The following is a 17,378-nucleotide window of genomic DNA, read 5'->3' as shown; positions in this document are numbered from 1 at the left end:
GCTTTTGTTACACAGGTATGCGTCTTAACCATGATAAAAAGAGAAAATTGGCAGATCTCCTGGCCAAACAAAGGGCGGCTGCCACTGAGTCGTGTCTCTCGATACCCTTGGCTCCTTCCACGTTCGCTATTCCGTAAGCGACCGAGGGCGGGCGTATCTATAGTGCCCTCAGCTTTTGTTTCTGTTGGCGCTCCGGCCTTCGTAGACCATCCCCCGAGTGCCTCTTCCCCTTTTCCTGCTGCTTCAGAAGGTGGGGGAGGGAGTGCTACTAGAAGTCAGGAAACTGACTCCCCCACGACTCTCCCTCCATATTTTAAGCAAACGCTTAATTATTTCCGAAGTTGCGAGACCGAAGGTGTGGACGAGAATTTCCTCCAGGATCGTGTGGCTGAGTTTCTGGGGCCGCTAGTGTTTGCTTCCAACCCGGCGCTTGCCAGGACGCAAGCCTTTAGGGATCTTGAGGCGAAAATATCGAGGCTCGAGGAGGATGCTACTGCTAGGGCCAAAACCTTTGCCCACCGTGAGACGGCTCTGTACCTAGAGGTAACCAACCTTCGGCAGATTGAGAAAGACATCAAGAAGACCCTCCAGGAGAAGAGTTTGGAGGCGGTTGAATTGGAGGCCAAGATTCTTCCTTTGCATACCCGCAACGTTGAGCTGGACGATCTGTTGACTGAGCTGAAAGGAAAGATGGCTGACCTAGAGAGTAGGAGCACACGGCGCGAGGTTCTCCTGGGGAAGGTCGAAGGAGAGTTGGCCGAGCTGAAGGGTGAGCCGGCCGAGAAGTTTGAGTCTTTCAAGAGGGTGGAAGAGGAACTCATGAATGACACTACTGCGGCCTATGGTGAGGGGTGTCAGGATGTTGTTGCTCAATTCACTTGTGCATACCCCGAAACAAATCCTTCCCTTTTTCACGAATCTAAATACGTTGTGGACGGCCAAATCGTGCCACGAGAATGACTTCTTCTTGTAACTTTATTTTTACAATTATGTCTTTGGATGGGTAAACATGTAGTCCTTTATAACTATCATTTGTGTCGCTTGGCTATTTGTCTGCGTTGGCTACCCTGCGAGGTTGGCTACTTCCTTAACTTTTATCTTTGTTGTATAGAATTTGGGCGTAACTGGGAATCATGCCTTCTCTCGTGGGAGAGGTTTAATCTGGGAGACTAAATTGCTCCTCTATGAGCGACGTTCCGTGGAAGGGGGCTCTTTCGGTTGTTCCCTACTGCCTCCATCTTCTTTGTGCATTACCTCGGAGAAAAGGTCTCCATTCTGTCTTCGAACGGGCTATCCTTTGCAAGAGGGAGATTCCTTCAGGGAACCACATTACTTCCATATTGGCTATCACCACAAAGGGAGATTTTACTTATTTCTGCGAACCATACTATTCTCAGACTTGGTGAACTTACGTAAGAGGGAGGTCCACTCGGGGAACCATATTACTTCCGCTCTTTACCTTATCACTACAAGGGAGAGGTTCATTTATTTTTGCGAACCATACTATTCTCGAACTTGGTGAACTTACGTAAGAGGGAGGTTCACTTGGGGAACCATATTACTTCCGCTCTTTACCTTATCACTACAAGGGAGAGGTTCATTTATTTCGCAATGTACTTTAACTGAATAACTTTTATTCGGGTGACCTCGTTAAAAAACCTTTTCAAGGGAAAAAGAGTGTCCCCATAAATGTGTACAAATGCAAAGTTTAACTAAAGTAAAATTTCAAATTGGTTGCATTCCAAGTGCGAGGAATTGCACCACCTTCTAACGTCTCGAGCCTATACACCCCATTTCTGAGGGATAACTTGGGGGATAACTTGTTTTCTAACTGGTACGGGTGAGCCTTCCTCATCACCAGGTCGGTGACCTGAAATTGTCGAGGTCTCAGCTTGGAGCTGTACTTGTACTCTACCCTCCTTTTCAAAGCTTCAGCTTTGATCTTTGCTTCTTCCCTCACCTCGTCTAGTAGGTCCAAGTTCACCTTTCTCTCCTCGTTCGATTCTTCGACTACGAAATTCTGGAAACGTGGTGAGTTCTCCTGGATTTCTACTGGGATCATAACGTCCGAACCGTATACCAAATTAAATGGCGTTTCCTTGGTGGTGGACTGAGGGGTGCTGTGATAGGCCCATACGATTCTAGGAACTTCTTCTGCCCAGGTCCCCTTAGTAGAACTCGGTTGGCGGATTTGACCTGTCTGTTCGTCTGGGGGTGTTCTACTGACGCGAACACTTGCTTTATTCCCAACTCTGTGCATAACTTACCCAGTTGTTGGCTTGCGAACTGCGTACCATTATCAGATACTAACCTCTTTGGGATCCCGAAACGACACACTATGTTCTTCCACACAAAGTGTTGGACTTTGTGGGCTGTGATCTGTGCTACTAGTTCGGCTTCAATCCACTTCGTGAAGTATTATATAGCAACCACGAGGTATTTCATCTGCCTTATTGCTAAAGGAAAAGGCCCCAGAATATCGATTCCCCACGTATGAAATGGCCACAGGCTGTATATTGATCTCAACTCTTCTGGGGGCGCGTTGTGCCAATTAGCATGTTGCTGGCACTGCTTGCATCGTTGGGCGTATCTTGTGCAGTCTTCCCACATGGTTGGCCAGTAATAACCTGCACGGAGGGCTTTCGACGAGAGAGATCGACCGCCGATGTGGCTACTGCATATTCCTTCGTGTAGTTCTGCCATGATGCGTGTGCATTGTTCACCGTCCACACAAACCAGTATGGGATGGGTGAACCCGTGCCTGAATAACTTTCCATCGATTAGGGTGTACTTACTTGAATTTTTCTTTACTTTTCGGGCTTCTGCGGGATCTAGTGGGAGTATTCCGTCGGCCAAGTAACACTGGTAAGCTGTCATCCAAGTTTCTCCTTTTTCGACGTGGTGAACCTGTGGCATTATCACTTCAACAATCGGGTACCTGCTTATTCTAGGCGTTTTCACCGTTTCCTGTGTCAACAATTGATGACTCCTCCTCATCCCTTCCGAGGTGTCCATGTGCTGGATCTCTGCCATTTTTCCCGTGATCGTTCGAGGTATCTTCAGGGTTTTCTGAATCACCATCCTCTGTCGGCCCCCCTTACCCGAACTGGCGAGTTTGGCAAGCAAGTCAACTGGGGCATTTTGCTCTCTAGGTACATGGACTAGCTCGAACACATCAAACGATTCTTTCAGCACCTGGACGTATTCCAAGTATGCGACCATCTGAGGATCTTTAGCTTGGTACTCCCCCGTGATCTGTCCTGTGACTAACAAAGAATCACTTTTCGCTAGCAATCCTCTCGCTCCCATTTCCTTTGCTAGCAACATTCCTGCGATCAGGGCCTCGTACTCTGCTTGGTTGTTACTGGCTTTGAAAGCGAAACGGAGAGCCTGCTCGATTAGCAACCCATCCGGACCTTCGAAAATGACTCCTGTTCCACTACCTTGTTGGTTTGACGAACCATCTACTGAGAGTACCCACTTGAAATCTACCCCTTCTTGATGGGTGGCTGCGGAGGAGAGCTCTACTACGAAATCGGCATAGATCTGGCCCTTGATAGGGCCCCTGGGTTCATAATGTGTGTCAAACTCAGAGAGTTCTACCACCCAACATGCCATTCTTCCCGCCACACACTACAAAAAAACGTGTATAATGTGACAGTTATTTTTGCAAAAACTGACGTTTTTAACCGCCGCATTATACATCTGTGGCGGTACCGCGTACCGTCAGAATTCTTGCCGCCACAAAGTTTAATGTGGCGGTCAATTGAGAACCGTTGTAGCAGACGCCATATTATACATTGTATAAAGTGGCGGTTTTAAGCGTGTAATTGACGTCAGTTATAAATGTCGTAATTTAAAAACTAGGTAAATCAATTCTAACGTAAATAGTGGCATTTTTAACCGCCACTTAATACAGTATAATATGACATTTATAATACACCTTATAATTGTCATAATTCGAATATTAAATATTTAATTTTATTTTTAATATTTATAATAATTTATTTAATTCTATTTTATAATTTGATTTCATAATATAATTTCATATTATAATTAAACTTCAGTACACAGTTATGTTTCATAATATAATTAAATTATAACATAAACTAATTTCATAATAATATTGTACTTCATAATATAATTAAAATTGATAAATATAATAATCAAAATATGACTTTATTGAGAGAACAAAGTTGATAATGTCAAACTAATCCAAACAACAAGTAAATTAAATTGTCAAAATATAAATTGTTTCATTTTCTAAACATAATACAACTAAACTCCCAATCCTAATTTCTCTTACTGCCTCGACTTGATCTTATATTCTGGTTTGGTGATAAAGCACCACTTCCAACTTCCTGTGCCTGGAATAAGTTAAAATATGTTTAGAGTTAATTGATAATTTTTAAAAAATAAATGAAAACAATATTATAATCAAAGACACTATATGGATGAGGTAATGTGGCAAGATTAGACCCCTGCATGATAATCAAATAGACTAAAATTATAAGAAACAATGAAAATAAATGTATAAAAGATGTTGCACATATATGCTATTCACACAAGTTAAGAGAAGTAATCCTTAAGCACATGTGATGTGACAAACACATTCTCAAACAATTATACCTCACGGCAGTGGTAGTTTGGACCTGGAAGTTGTGTACAATAAAATGTTATTATGCGAAGAACTTGAGAAGCCTGTGGTACACAATGTGCAAAGGTTAGATCAAGGTAGAAAACTAGTGCATTAATATATATAAAATAGTACTTAAAAGCAACATTACACATGTGGCCAGCCTGCATTTATAGTATTGACTCATCCTAATTCATCAATCTATCACGCTAAGAACTCATCTATTCAATTAATATTTCCAAAAGATTAAACAATACTTTAATGAATAAATCAAATATTTGTTTATGCTTACATAGCAAAATCAAGCAACCTTTAGCTTATTTGGGATTTCAAATGGAGCATAAATCTGCGTCCAGCATGACAAATATTCATACACAAACAATACAAATGGATTATAGAGTTAAATTTTAACATTTTTAAGCTTGTCACTCAAGCATCACCCAGAATATAGTATAGGCATACAACCAAGAGCATTTAAGTAGCAGTTTAATAACAAGATAGATAACAACTTAAGCAATACATACAATAACTACATACCTGAATGTTCTTAACAGTAAAAGTGACGTCTTTGCCTTCATTATGATCAACTACAGCCCTGCAATTCATTTTATAGAAAAATAAATGCATAAGTTGTTTGGCCAGGTGAGAAGAATATTAATAGACTCATGAGATAAGTGTTTTGGGATGGGAAATAGATTCATTCTGTTCATGTATAAATAACTGCTAATTGAAGTAGAGAATGTAAGTAAGTTTTATTTCCAGACTTGCAGACTACAAAATGCTTCAAAGCATTTGGATGAATACCTTGATGGAATATTCATCCCAATCAATTTTGTTTCCAATTTTCATGGAGGACCCGATCCTAATAAAAAAGCTTAAGCAAAAATAGAAAATGAAAGTACTATATATAATCAATATTATGTCTCAAATAAAAAATGAAAAAAAAATAGAAACAAAATAACAAAAAAGACACCCAGGGACCACAATTTTAATAAGAGCAAGTAAGCTTTTGATAAAAAAAGGATTTATCATTAATTTGACAGTAGTGGGGGAATTCATAAGAAAAATGAAAGTGGCATAACTATAGAGTAAAAACCTTGAAAGAAAGGTGGTTTCCTTCATTTCTAAAGTTTGTAACCGGGGGTTTTTAGTTATCAAAAAATAATAGATATTAAAAATTATTAGTTGGAATGTAAAAGTTTGAAGAAATAGGGAGACCCAAAAATAATGAAACTTGATAGAATTCAAAGTAAGCAAGAATGGAGTTTTGACAATTCACTTAATCATCAATAATTATGAAAACAACTAACACTTCTTCCAATCTTTCTAAAGCCTTAATCATTAACATGAATTTCTAGCATTTGAAGTAAGCCCCCAAATAACTTATTTCAGTTAAAAAATTCTATAAAGAATTCATCCAGACAGGAACAACATGCTTCATAAGTGCTTGTTGAAATGGATAACTCCAAGTAAATTGAAAATAAGTCCATCAAATAGAATCATAAATACAGTAATAAAAAAAATTAAGAAAAAGTGAGAAACCATTAGTTTGGTTCATGATAAAGATCAATAGCATTGACGGAACGACGCTAAAATGATTACTTTACAGCCAAAATCAATTATTGTCGGTGATGATGGATGAACAGGGTACCACAGTTAAGACATTTTCAAATTGAACAACAAAAACATGAAAACTTTGAACTAATTGTTTACTCCATTTCTCACTCCCGTTAACAACAAAACCAAATTCCCAATTCACAATGATTTTAATTTTATAATGAAACAAGAAAAATAAATAAATTACAGAGAACCAAATTTCATCAAACATGTGTACACACAGAACCATATTGCCGACGACGTACCGAGTTACGAGAACAATTTTCCGGTGAGAATGATTGCGGGAAGAACGATTGCGGTGCGACTGAAAACCCTAAATCGAGAGAGAAGGGAACGATTGCAGTGAGAGAAGAGGAATACGAAGTGGGGCGGTGAGTGAGGGTTTACGAAATACAACTGTGAAGGGAACAATTGCAGTGAGAATGAGGGTGAGGGTTTACGAAATGGGGCTGAGAGAGGAACGATTGTGATGAGGGTGAGAGAGAGGGTTTACAAAATAGTGTTGAGAAAGAGGGGAAAACGAAAACAAAAAACTTTGGGAAAGAAGGTTATGGAGGGAACAAAAAGTGGGATAAAATTGTTTCGAAGGTTATGACGGTTCTAAATGTCACATTTCGAAGGAACATTATGACACCTACGAAGCTGTCGTATTATACAGCTAATTGTGGCGGTTTTTAATAACTGTCATATTAAAACTGCCACTTTATATACGATTTTTTGTAGTGACATCTGGTTTCTGTAAGACTTTGCAGATCGGAAGGTCCGTCATTACCATGATGGTGAAACTTTGAAAGTAATGACGGAGCCTTATGGCTGAAAATACTACTGCTAAGGCCGCTTTTTTTCGGGCCTGGTATCTTACTTCGGGCCCCTGCAACACCTTACTGACGAAATAAATTGGTCTTTGTACCTGGTTCTGCTCCTGTAACAGGACTGAGCAACTTTCTCTGTTACCGCGAAATACAAGCGGAATGGGGTACCTAGCTTGGGTTTGCGCAAAATCGGAGGGTTGGCTAGGTACTTCGTCAAATTCTCAAAAGCTTCTTCACATTCGTGGGTTCAAACGAACCTGTTGTTCCTTCTCAGGCACTGGAAATAAGGATGACCCTTGTCTCCTCCGGCCGACACGAACCTGGACAGAGCAATCATGCGCTCTATTAACTGTTGTACTTTTTTCACTGAGATTGGGCTTCTCATATTTGTTATGGCAGCACACTTCTCGGGCTTTGCCTTGATCCCTCGCTCAGTGAGTAAGAAACCTAGGAATTTCCCTGCCTTTACTCCAAACACGCACTTCTCCGGGTTCAATTTTAACCTGTACTTCACTATCGTAGTGAATAGCTCTTCCAAGTCGGTTGCGTGTTGTTCCTTTTGCTGGGTAATGACCATCATGTCATCCACATACGCTTGGACCTTCCGTCCCAATATAGGAGCCAATACCCTGTCCATTAGCCGTTGGCCCTTGCATTCTTTAGCCTAAAAGGCATGACTCTATAGCAATAGCAAGATGATTCAGTCATAAATGCGGTCTTACACTCGTCCCTGAGATGCATCATGATCTGGTTGTAGCTGGAGAAGGCATCTAGGAAGCTGAGCAATCTGCACCCGGAAGCACTGTCCACTAGGGCATCGATACTGCGCATTGGGTAAGAATCCTTTGGGCAGGCTTTGTTAAGGTCTGTGAAGTCGACACACATTCTCCACTTCCCGTTACCTTTCTTTACTAGCACCACGTTGGCCAGCCATTCAGGCTACTGGATTTCCTTGATGTGGCCAGCTTTCAACAACTTCGTTGTCTCTTCCCAAATGACTTGTCGCTTCTCTTCGTTAAACTTTCGTCTTCTTTGGCGGACGGGCCGGACGTTGGGGTCCATAGTGAGGTGATGGCACAGAAAATCAGGGTCAATGCCGGGCATGTCAGCGGCGGACCATGCGAAGGCGTCGAGGTGTCTCGCTATGACTTCGGAGATTTGGTCCCGCAATTCTATGCTCAGAGATTGCCCAAGTTTAAATATCTTTCCTCTGATCTCCCTCTCCACCACTCCCCCAGCAGGCTCGGGTCGGTTTTCCCGGACGATCTCTTCTCGGGTCACTCCCTCTTCCCTCGGTGTTCTGGATGTGACAGAGAATATTCCTCCCCTTGTCTTTAGGCTGTTTTCGTAACACCTCTTAGCTTCTCCCTGATCAGACACGATGGTGATTACCGCCCCCTCGAGGGAGGGCAACTTCATTTTCATGTGTCTTATGAAGGGAACTTCCTTCAACCTGTTTAAAGCTAGCCTTCCCAATAGTATGTTGTAAGTTGAGGGGGCATCGACAACAAGGTACCTGATTTTAGTGGTGTGCGAAGACAGGCTGTCCGAGAACAAACGTCCGGCGTAGGGCTTCAACTGGTTCGCGGACAACCGTAGATGATTGAAGGTTGTTAAGAACATAACATCGGCCAAACTTCCTTTATCTACGAGGACGTGGTGTACCCTTCTCTCAGCGGAGATTAGGGAAATTACCACCGGGTCATTATCGTGTGGTACGATGCCTTGGAGATTGGCTTCCGTGAAGGTGAGGTCGACGTCGGGAGTGAGATCTGTCTGTCGTGTCTCTACTGTTGTCTGGGAGGCACATCCCTCTCTTGGGAAACCCCCTGAGATAGTGTTTACCTCTCAATGAATAGGAACTTCGTTCCCCTGATCTGTTCCTGTAGCCACCAATGTCTGATCATTCGTTTCTTCTTGTAGGTACTCCTTAAGGAATCCGCTCTTTACTAACTCGTCTAGTTGATGGGCCAGGGCTAGAGAGTTTCGTATATGGTGGCCATTCGCCTAATGTAATTCACACCAAGCGTTCTTGTTGGGCCCCATTTTCCTGTTAGTCTTTGCTGGTACCTTCAACCTTGTCGCTATGTTGGGAATGGTGATCAACTCTTTGGGCTCCACCCGGAAGTTATGCTTTGGGGGAGGATCTCGTCTTGTGCATGCCCCCCTCGGGGTCTGTTCGTAGGGTTTCTCCGCCCCTTCTTCTCTGCTGTTGCTTTGTGAACTCTCATAGGCGGGGGTCGGGTGGTTGCCCGTGGTCGGACAGGGGGCAGGAGACCCTGTTTCTGTGTTACGCGATCATCCGCAACAATGTGTGCTAACGCGCGACGTCGAATCTCTGTGAACGTCCTCGGGTAGACCATTAGTAATGATTCACTGAAGGGTCCAGGTAGCATTCCCTTGACAAAGGCATGAACTATCATGGCCTCATCGGTGGGCTTCAGGTGGACTAATTGAATCACAAATCTGTTCAGGTAATCCTTCATGGATTCCCTCTGGTACTGTTTGACATAAAAAACGTTGTAGGAGAGTCGGTTGGGGGCCTTGTTGACAAGGTACTGTTCCCTGAATAGTGTGGCAAATTGATCAAAACTAGTAATGTGTCCGTCGGGGAGGCTGATGAACCATTCTAATGCTGCGTCCGATAGGGTGCGCATCAACATCTTACAATAGACGACGTCAGATCCCCCGGTGAGCATCATCTGGGTGTGGAATGCCGTAAGGTGGGCCTCCGGGTCTTCCACTCCCGTGAAGGAGACTTTCGGACCTAGAGACGTTGTTGGCAACACAACATTCATGATCGCTCGCGAGAATGGCATAGGACGTGCCCTAAGCGGTACCGGTGGTGCACGCTTGTCTGTCGTGCGTTCCCCTACATGTTGTAGGCCCCTTTGTAATTCCTCATTGGCTCGACGCAATTCTGCGTTGTTTTCTCGAGAAGCCGCTACTTCTGCTTGGAGAGCGCGCATCGTATCTAGGACCTGCTGTGTGGTCACATTATCCCCTTCGGGGGGTGCCCTCCCCTCAGATCTAGCCACTGCTCGTCTCGTACTTCTCATATTGTTGGTTAAGACTCCTTACGTGATTGTGAGTGAGACCTTATTTTAACGGGCCCCACGGTGAGTGCCAAATGTTCTGTCCGGTTGACTCGCCTCGCCGGTCCACTTCAACGGCTGCTTTGGCCCTTCTATCCTTGTCTGAGAACTGTGCCTTCTTCGTTAAGAAATTTCTCGCCTGCAAAGACAAAGGGGCACCCTAGCGGCCGTTTGCACTCCAACGCTCAAGTCAGTATTAGGGCAAAAAACATCAAGTGTATAAAATAGCTTTAGTCTCAAAAGCTGCGTACCTTACTAGGGTTCTTAACACCCTTTATATAGGTTGAAACTAGGGTTTACCTCTGTTCTGTTACCACTGTCTAGGGTTCCTTCGGAAGTGTCCCTGCGCTGCTATTCTGTAATCTTAGCGTATCTGCCACATGAACTTCCTTTGACTGGAGTGCAAATGAATAATCAGAGTCGCTGCCTAGGTCCCAACTTGGTGCACCTAATATCCAGCGCCATCTGTTTCGTGGGTGTCCTAAGTATCCATGTGCCATGCATGCAATTTCGCTGGTAACCCTAATTCTACTGGGCCCTTATGCCTCCTAGGATTACCCATGATTCTACGCCTTCATGCGTCATACATCCCACATGCATGGATCCTTCGTGTCTTTAGGCTTTCCACACATCTCTTGTCTTTAATTGTTATCTTAACGAAATCCTAGGGCCCGCCTTACGGGACCTTTCACTTCTGCCAGCCGATGTCTGATCTTCTTCCTCTGCTGGGGAGGTTCGATATCGATCTCTGACATTAGGCTTAGGGTAGCAAAGTCAAAGACCAACCGACCCCCTGGTAAGTGTGTCTGGGGCCCACCTTAAGTGACCCCCTTACCATACATCAGTGCGCGATGTCTGAGGTCAGTCTCTGAATCGATGACCGAGGACTGGTCGGGACATTACCATTTCCTCAAATTCATTAGTATGCTATTCTCTTGCATTTGATGTTGAATTCATTATTCTAAATAAGGATTGGGTATATATACCTTAAGCGTAATAGGATATCTGTTTTTATAATTTATGTATGTGGAACTTGATTCATTTACCTTGTAATTAATTGACTACAAGTACTTCACATTTTCAGTCACAACTTCGTGAGGCCTTACAATTACTTCCTCAAGAAAGCTGGTCGCACAACATCAGCACTGGTATAATGGCTGTTCTGCAGAACCGTGTTGGTATGTTGAGACAATTTGCTTAATTATTTATGTGCAGTGCTATTTTACTGTTATTTTAGTTTCTCTTTCTGTGTTCCTTCAGGTTCTTTAAAGTTATAATTTTAGCAATTTCCCCTCAGCTGATAAAATTATGAGATGGAACGTAACCAGGGAGAATGAACTCTGAAAGTATAAACCAATGGAATGGGGAGTTAAAATTTTAATTCCCGGTGTTCAAAGATAAGAGTAACAGCTATGAGAGACCGAGAGAGGAAAAATATATTGATAGTAATCTGTCTATTGCAAAACTCAACTAGGACATTGTACCGCCCTGGTAGTCGGAAGTGATGACGTGGCATCAAGCTATTGTATAGGCGTGTTGACGAGACGCCTTGCTAGCAGAAGGGAAGGAAGTCGGGGGGCTCGTGAAGTCGCCAGTTATTAAGTTGGCGTGCTCCGATCTCCAGCACACCAGAACCGGCGGTCACCGGGTTAAAGATGAAGTCGCCAGATGTAAACTCAGGCGACCAAGTGATTAGAGATCGCCGGAGCAAGCACATCGCCGAAGATGAAGGTGGTGCAGATTATGAAGGCGGCCGGCGAGACCACAGGGAAGGTGCGTACGAAGGCACCCTAGCTCGCCAATCCAGTAGAGATCGCACTCCAAAACAGCTATGCACTGAGTAGTATCATGCATAAGTAACTTAGCCAAAGGAGAGTCAGAAGCAGCGCCCAAGTCAAGGAGGCTCCAGATGATGGCACGTGTTCGGCTGGATACGAGGCACGTGTCCAGGTGTGTAACTGCCAGGAGAGAGAAAGTGCCCAGGTACATAAGGGTTTCCCAACGAACTTCTGAGGTACGCACGTTCAGATTGTCTTCTTCACGCTTGCGAGTTCTTGAGTATACTGAGAGAGAACTGGTTCACGGTTCCTTGAGAGAGTTCTTGAGTGTACTCTTGTAGTATTTGGTGGTTCAGCCACTGACTTGGGCGTTGCCGCTCTGTTCTTTTGCAGGTTCTTGAGGTGGATCGCGGCGAAGGACGGAGGCAAACGCGGTGCACACGTCGATCCAAGTTTGACGAGGCATAGCTCCAACGTTCTGGTCAACAGGCAGGATCAGACATATATGCATTGGGTGGTTATGTGTAACCAACCTCCCCAGTTCCCTATTTTAATGATTGTTTATTGCCATATCAGCAAGTTACAACATTTATAAATGACACCATATAAATGTTGTAACAGGTTATATACTTGTTTGATCTTGCATACTGAAAGGTTTTAAGTCAGCAGGCTTTGTTATGGCAAGAAACTGCACACTCTATGGACTAGCTCCTGTTCTCTAGTCTGGAGATTTAGTTTTAATAAGGTGGTTTATTTGAAGGAAAGGTTGTGAATGAAAAGAAACTTCTTCTTTGCACTTTCACATAAATAATATGAAGTTTTATAGAACTATCACATGTCCTTACCTTACTGTACTGTATTATGGTTTTTTTAAGACAATAAAACACTAAGCTGTATGAAATGCTTGACTTATTATTCATGTACAACTCTTGCTGAAAGGTTACAGGCTCTCATTTTAGCTGAGTCTATGGTTTCCATGCATGGAGAAGATTGGTTGGTAGGCCAAGTAAACACAAATGATGCACGAGATCCAGCTTCAGCTGACATGTAAGCTGTGCTTGCTAATGTTAACTTTTTAATACATCTGCATTGTGCGCGTCTTGCTTCATTTTCTCACCCCTTCCCATTTTAGGTGTGGTTGTTGCTTACTCTGTGGTTGAGATGATAATAAAATTAATATCAAATGTTGAGGAAAATGGGGGTATATTCAAAGAAACTCATTCACTCAGCCTTTAAATTCTGTTTTTTGATTTTAATGAAAAATGTAACAAAGTTGGAAATGGTTCCTCTGCTGTAATTCAGTCCATTTGGTCTATAATTGTGACCATAGTTTAAAATTATAGGGACTTGGGCAAAGGATAAAATAAAAGAGACTACATTAATGTGACATGACACTATGAAATAGTTATGGATATTTTAGCACAAATGATGAATGTTGTTTCACATTTTGGGTTACAAACTGGTAATCAATTAAGAAAATTGCTGGAGATAAACATATGTATTATTTAGATGAAGAAGGTAATTCTAAGGAATTAAAGTTTTGTTGCCCAGAGCCAAAAGCTCCTACGAAAAAAAAAATCCTTTGCCCATAACTAACCAATGATCAAAAGATATCCCACACTCTCACCTTTCTGTTGGTATGAAGTCAAGACCAATTGGGTTGGGCTGACAAGACACCATGTACACAATTGAAGCGTAGGTGAACATTGTTCCGTGGCTTCAAGTGGGAGATTGTTGGGTATGAAGCCAGGACCAATTGGGTTGGGCTGACTAGACACATGTTTAGTGAGTGGGCTTAATTATTATGTCCCTTTATTATCTCTATTTAAAGAGATCATTGTACTTGTAATTGGTGTGCAACAGGATATAATGTAAACCTAATAGTTGCCCGGGTGGATGTAGGTTGCAGTTGGTGACTGAACCACATTAAATCTTGTGTCGTTTATTTTTCTGCAGTTGATTCGTGATTATGTGTATTGTTTTCGCGTGCGTTTTTCCCATCAAGTTGTATCAAGAGCCTTGGTTCGTTTACACACTAGAGATCCGATCAGCAGAAATTAATCGACGAGATGTGAAAATTGCGGTTGCAGTAGCGTCCCAGAGTTAGGGTTTCGCAGAGGCGACAACAATGTCCCAAAGTTAGGGTTTCGTAGAGGCGGCAACAACATCCCAAAGCTAGGGTTTTGCAGGGGTTGCAGCAGCGTCCTAAGGCTTAGGGTTTGCCAGATCTGCTTGACAACAGCGGTGACCAGCGACGGTGGTGGTGCGGAGCGCCAGGGCAGTGGGGACTGCGACCAGGTCTGTTGGTGAGTGATTTTGGGTGGTGCAATTTTTGTGTTCTTGATTTAAAAAAAAAAAAAAAGATTGCCAAGATCTGAAATCAGTTGTACCGAGTATCTCGTCTAGTCATTTGAGATGACAGAAGAAGGGAGGCTCCAAATTGATAAATTCGATGGTATAGATTTCAGTTGGTGGAAAATGCAAATTGAGGATTTGCTAGTTCAAAAAGATTTGGACGTGGCTTTTGATGACAAGCCAGAAAAGATGTCTAATGCAGAGTGGGCAGGTTTGGATCGGAAAACTATGTCCGTTATCCGACTCTCTTTGAGTAAGAATGTTGCGTTCAACATTTTGAAGGAGAAGACAGCGAAAGATATCATGGAAGCATTGTCTAACATGTACGAGAAGCCATCTGCTGCAAACAAGGTGTTTCTGATTAGAGAATTGGTAAACACAAGGATGAAGGAAGACAGTTCAGTTACTGAGCACATCAATAAAACGAATTCGATCTGAGCAAGACTTATGTCAGTGGGCATTAAGTTCGATGATGAAGTTCAAGCTTTACTACTGTTATCGTCTTTGCCTGACAGTTGGTCCGGAACGGTTACAACAGTTACTAGTTCAGCGGGATCCGATGGATTCACTTTTGAGAAGATTCGTGATCTCATTCTTGGCGAGGATGTCCGAATAAGGAGTTTTGGGGAATTATCTAGTGAATCGCTATATGTCATGAGAGGTAAGAGAAATATCAGAGATAGTGGGAGCAAGAACAAAGGAAGGAGTCAGTCAAAGACTAGGGATTGCTCAAGTGTAACATGTTGGAACTGCAAGGAGGTGGGGCATTTCAGGAATCAATGCCCAAATGATAAACAAGTCAGCATTGCAGAAGATTCTGTAAACGAGGACCTCTTAGTCTGTTGCGCAGAGAGAAGTGTGGATTCCTGGGTCATGGATTCTAAAGCATTGTTGAATCTAGTTATTGAAGACTTTGGAAAGGTAAGACTAGCGGACAATAAAACTCTTGATGTTACGCGGGCATGGGTGACATAGTGTTGAAGACACCAGTTGGTTTTTGGACTTTGAAGGATGTCAGAGTTGTTCCAAGCTTGAGGAAAAGTTTGATTTCTGTTAGGCAGTTGGACGAACAGGGACATGAAGTGAAGTTCGGAAATCAGCAGTGGAAGGTCGTCAAGGGAAATCTTGTCATGGCCTGCGAAAGAAAGAGAGGGAGTGACCATCCCAGTTCAAAAGATAAACAAAGTCCGGTTCACAGAATCTCGTGGGCAGAAGAGGGTTGTCTTTACAAGAGAGAAACCCAGAGCCACAGGTCAGATTCAGGATGAACGAGCATGGAAAGGTTCAGGTAGACCAATCAGAGGTACTTGTGGCAGTGGGAGCACGGGTCGTGCTTCAGCTAAGGTTCCTAGATGACAGTGGGTTAGGAGAACCAGTATTCCAGCGGTTGAAACTTCTCCAGAAAAATTCTTGTTGAATATGGAGAGTGTTTGTTCTCAGGTTGTTCCAGGATCCGGCAGTTCCTGTAAGTGGGAGTCGGTAGGAGCAGAGAACGGGTCAGTGACTGACGTGTTGAAACTCAGGGGAGTTTTAACGACGTCTTCAAAATGATTAAGAAGATTGGTGGCAACTAGAGGTGGAACAGTGAGTTCCATCGACAAATTACAGAAGTACATGTACATAGTTGAAGCGCAGGTGAACATTGTTGCGTGACTTCAAGTGGGAGATTGTTGGTATGAAGTCAAGACCAATTGGGTTGGGCTGACAAGACACCATGTACACAGTTGAAGCGTAGGTGAACATTGTTCCGTGGCTTCAAGTGGGAGATTGTTGGGTATGAAGCCAGGACCAATTGGGTTGGGCTGACTAGACACATGTTTAGTGAGTGGGCTTAATTATTATGTCCCTTTATTATCTCTATTTAAAGAGATCATTGTACTTGTAATTGGTGTGCAACAGGATATAATGTAAACCTAATAGTTGGCCGGGTGGATGTAGGTTGCAGTTGGCGACCGAACCACGTTAAATCTTGTGTCGTTTATTTTTCTGCAGTTGATTCGTGATTATGTGTATTGTTTCCACGTGCGTTTTTCCCATCACTTTCCATTCCCATTATAAGTGAATTCACACATCACAAATCCTGCATTTCTCTGTCTTCTACCTCATCATTCACTCCCTGCCCCTTACTCCAGGCGTAGTTCTCCAAATTGTGGGCTTGCTCAGCTGTTGTGTTGCTGGAATTTTAGTGCCTAAGTTAACATTTAAGGCTTAATCACAAACAATCATTTGAATACACACATGTATGTGTATGTATCTATGTATAAAAGATAAATTTGGGCAGGAGGGGTTCTTCTCAATGCTTTTATCTGTTAAATGTGATGATTAGGTTGTCTAGTGTTTTCAATGACAGTTTTAGAACGTATATGGTGAGATGAGAATATGATACATGGTTTTAATTACATTTCAAATGATACTAAAAGATTTCAACAATAATTTAATTTTTAATTATGGTGGTTTAGTTGTATGTACTTCCATAACTACTATTGTCAATTGTAAACTATATGGATACCATTTGGAAATTCAGATTTTATTTCTATTGTGATTTTGATTACTTGGTAATGTGATACTCGTCTTGAAACCAGTGTTGACACTGTTGGAAACATGTCTCTGTGGTTAAATTCTTGTTAATTGTGTATAATGCTTCTTCATCGTACTCTTTCTTTTACAGGAAACCTCCTTGATGAAGGCACATTAACAAAGGTGATTCTCCATCTTAACGAGAAAATTGCTGTTGTACTAGAGTATTTGGAAGATACGAAGGTAACACTAATGATTAATTGCTTAATGTAATGTTAATTATTAGCGTTGTTAAAAGTCATTATTGATGTCAATTTTGGCCTATTCATGTACTTTGTTAGTGTATAACTCCTTTGTATTAAATAATTCCCTAGTAGTAACTACAGTAGACTATATTTAGTTGGCTGTAACTGCCTTGGTTAGACACTTACAACTAACTCTCCTTTTTAGTCTGTTGTAACAACCTTGGTTAAATAGTTATAACTAGCTCCTCTGAGTCTGCTGTAGTATAAATACATACAAGTGTAAACAGTGACTCATTATCTTTAATTCAATTTCATTATATAAG

The 17,378-nt window shown here is 42.4% G+C and overlaps 3 protein-coding genes across 3 annotated transcripts; all 3 read right to left on the bottom strand.

Moving 5' to 3' along the window:
* Nucleotides 1-1,708: 1,708 nt before the first annotated feature.
* LOC137825195 (uncharacterized) lies at nt 1,709-2,260 on the bottom strand. Its single transcript, XM_068630869.1, has one exon. It carries the CDS (start codon nt 2,258-2,260, stop codon nt 1,709-1,711), a length of 552 nt encoding a protein of 183 aa, XP_068486970.1.
* A 158-nt stretch (nt 2,261-2,418) lies between these two features.
* Nucleotides 2,419-7,702, bottom strand: LOC137825194 (uncharacterized). The gene is made up of 4 exons (XM_068630868.1): nt 7,386-7,702; nt 5,174-5,231; nt 4,630-4,701; nt 2,419-3,633 (listed from the first exon to the last, which is right to left on the bottom strand). Exons 1-4 carry the CDS (start codon nt 7,700-7,702, stop codon nt 2,419-2,421), a joined length of 1,662 nt encoding a protein of 553 aa, XP_068486969.1.
* A 1,465-nt stretch (nt 7,703-9,167) lies between these two features.
* On the bottom strand, nt 9,168-10,124 carry LOC137825193 (uncharacterized). The gene has a single exon (XM_068630867.1). The coding sequence runs from the start codon at nt 10,122-10,124 to the stop codon at nt 9,168-9,170; it is 957 nt and encodes a 318-aa protein (XP_068486968.1).
* Nucleotides 10,125-17,378: the final 7,254 nt, after the last annotated feature.

The sequence above is a fragment of the Phaseolus vulgaris genome, chromosome 8 (assembly GCF_000499845.2).
Source record: "Phaseolus vulgaris cultivar G19833 chromosome 8, P. vulgaris v2.0, whole genome shotgun sequence".
Classification (NCBI taxonomy): domain Eukaryota; kingdom Viridiplantae; phylum Streptophyta; class Magnoliopsida; order Fabales; family Fabaceae; genus Phaseolus; species Phaseolus vulgaris.
Note: the sequence above shows the minus strand (reverse complement) of the source record. Positions and strands in the feature narration are given on the sequence as shown.

Excerpts from the sequence above, each read along its gene's own strand:
- LOC137825195 (XM_068630869.1), bottom strand. The coding sequence starts at position 2,260 with ATGCACAGAGTTGGGAATAAAGCAAGTGTTCGCGTCAGTAGAACACCC.
- LOC137825193 (XM_068630867.1), bottom strand. The coding sequence starts at position 10,124 with ATGAGAAGTACGAGACGAGCAGTGGCTAGATCTGAGGGGAGGGCACCC.
- LOC137825194 (XM_068630868.1), bottom strand. The coding sequence starts at position 7,702 with ATGGACAGGGTATTGGCTCCTATATTGGGACGGAAGGTCCAAGCGTAT. Across the intron at positions 5,232-7,385 it reads CGCATGATTGCTCTGTCCAG|GGCTGTAGTTGATCATAATG; the intron begins GTTCGTGTCGGC and ends AATGAATTGCAG. Across the intron at positions 3,634-4,629 it reads CAAACTACCACTGCCGTGAG|TGTGTGGCGGGAAGAATGGC; the intron begins GTATAATTGTTT and ends GTTTTTTTGTAG.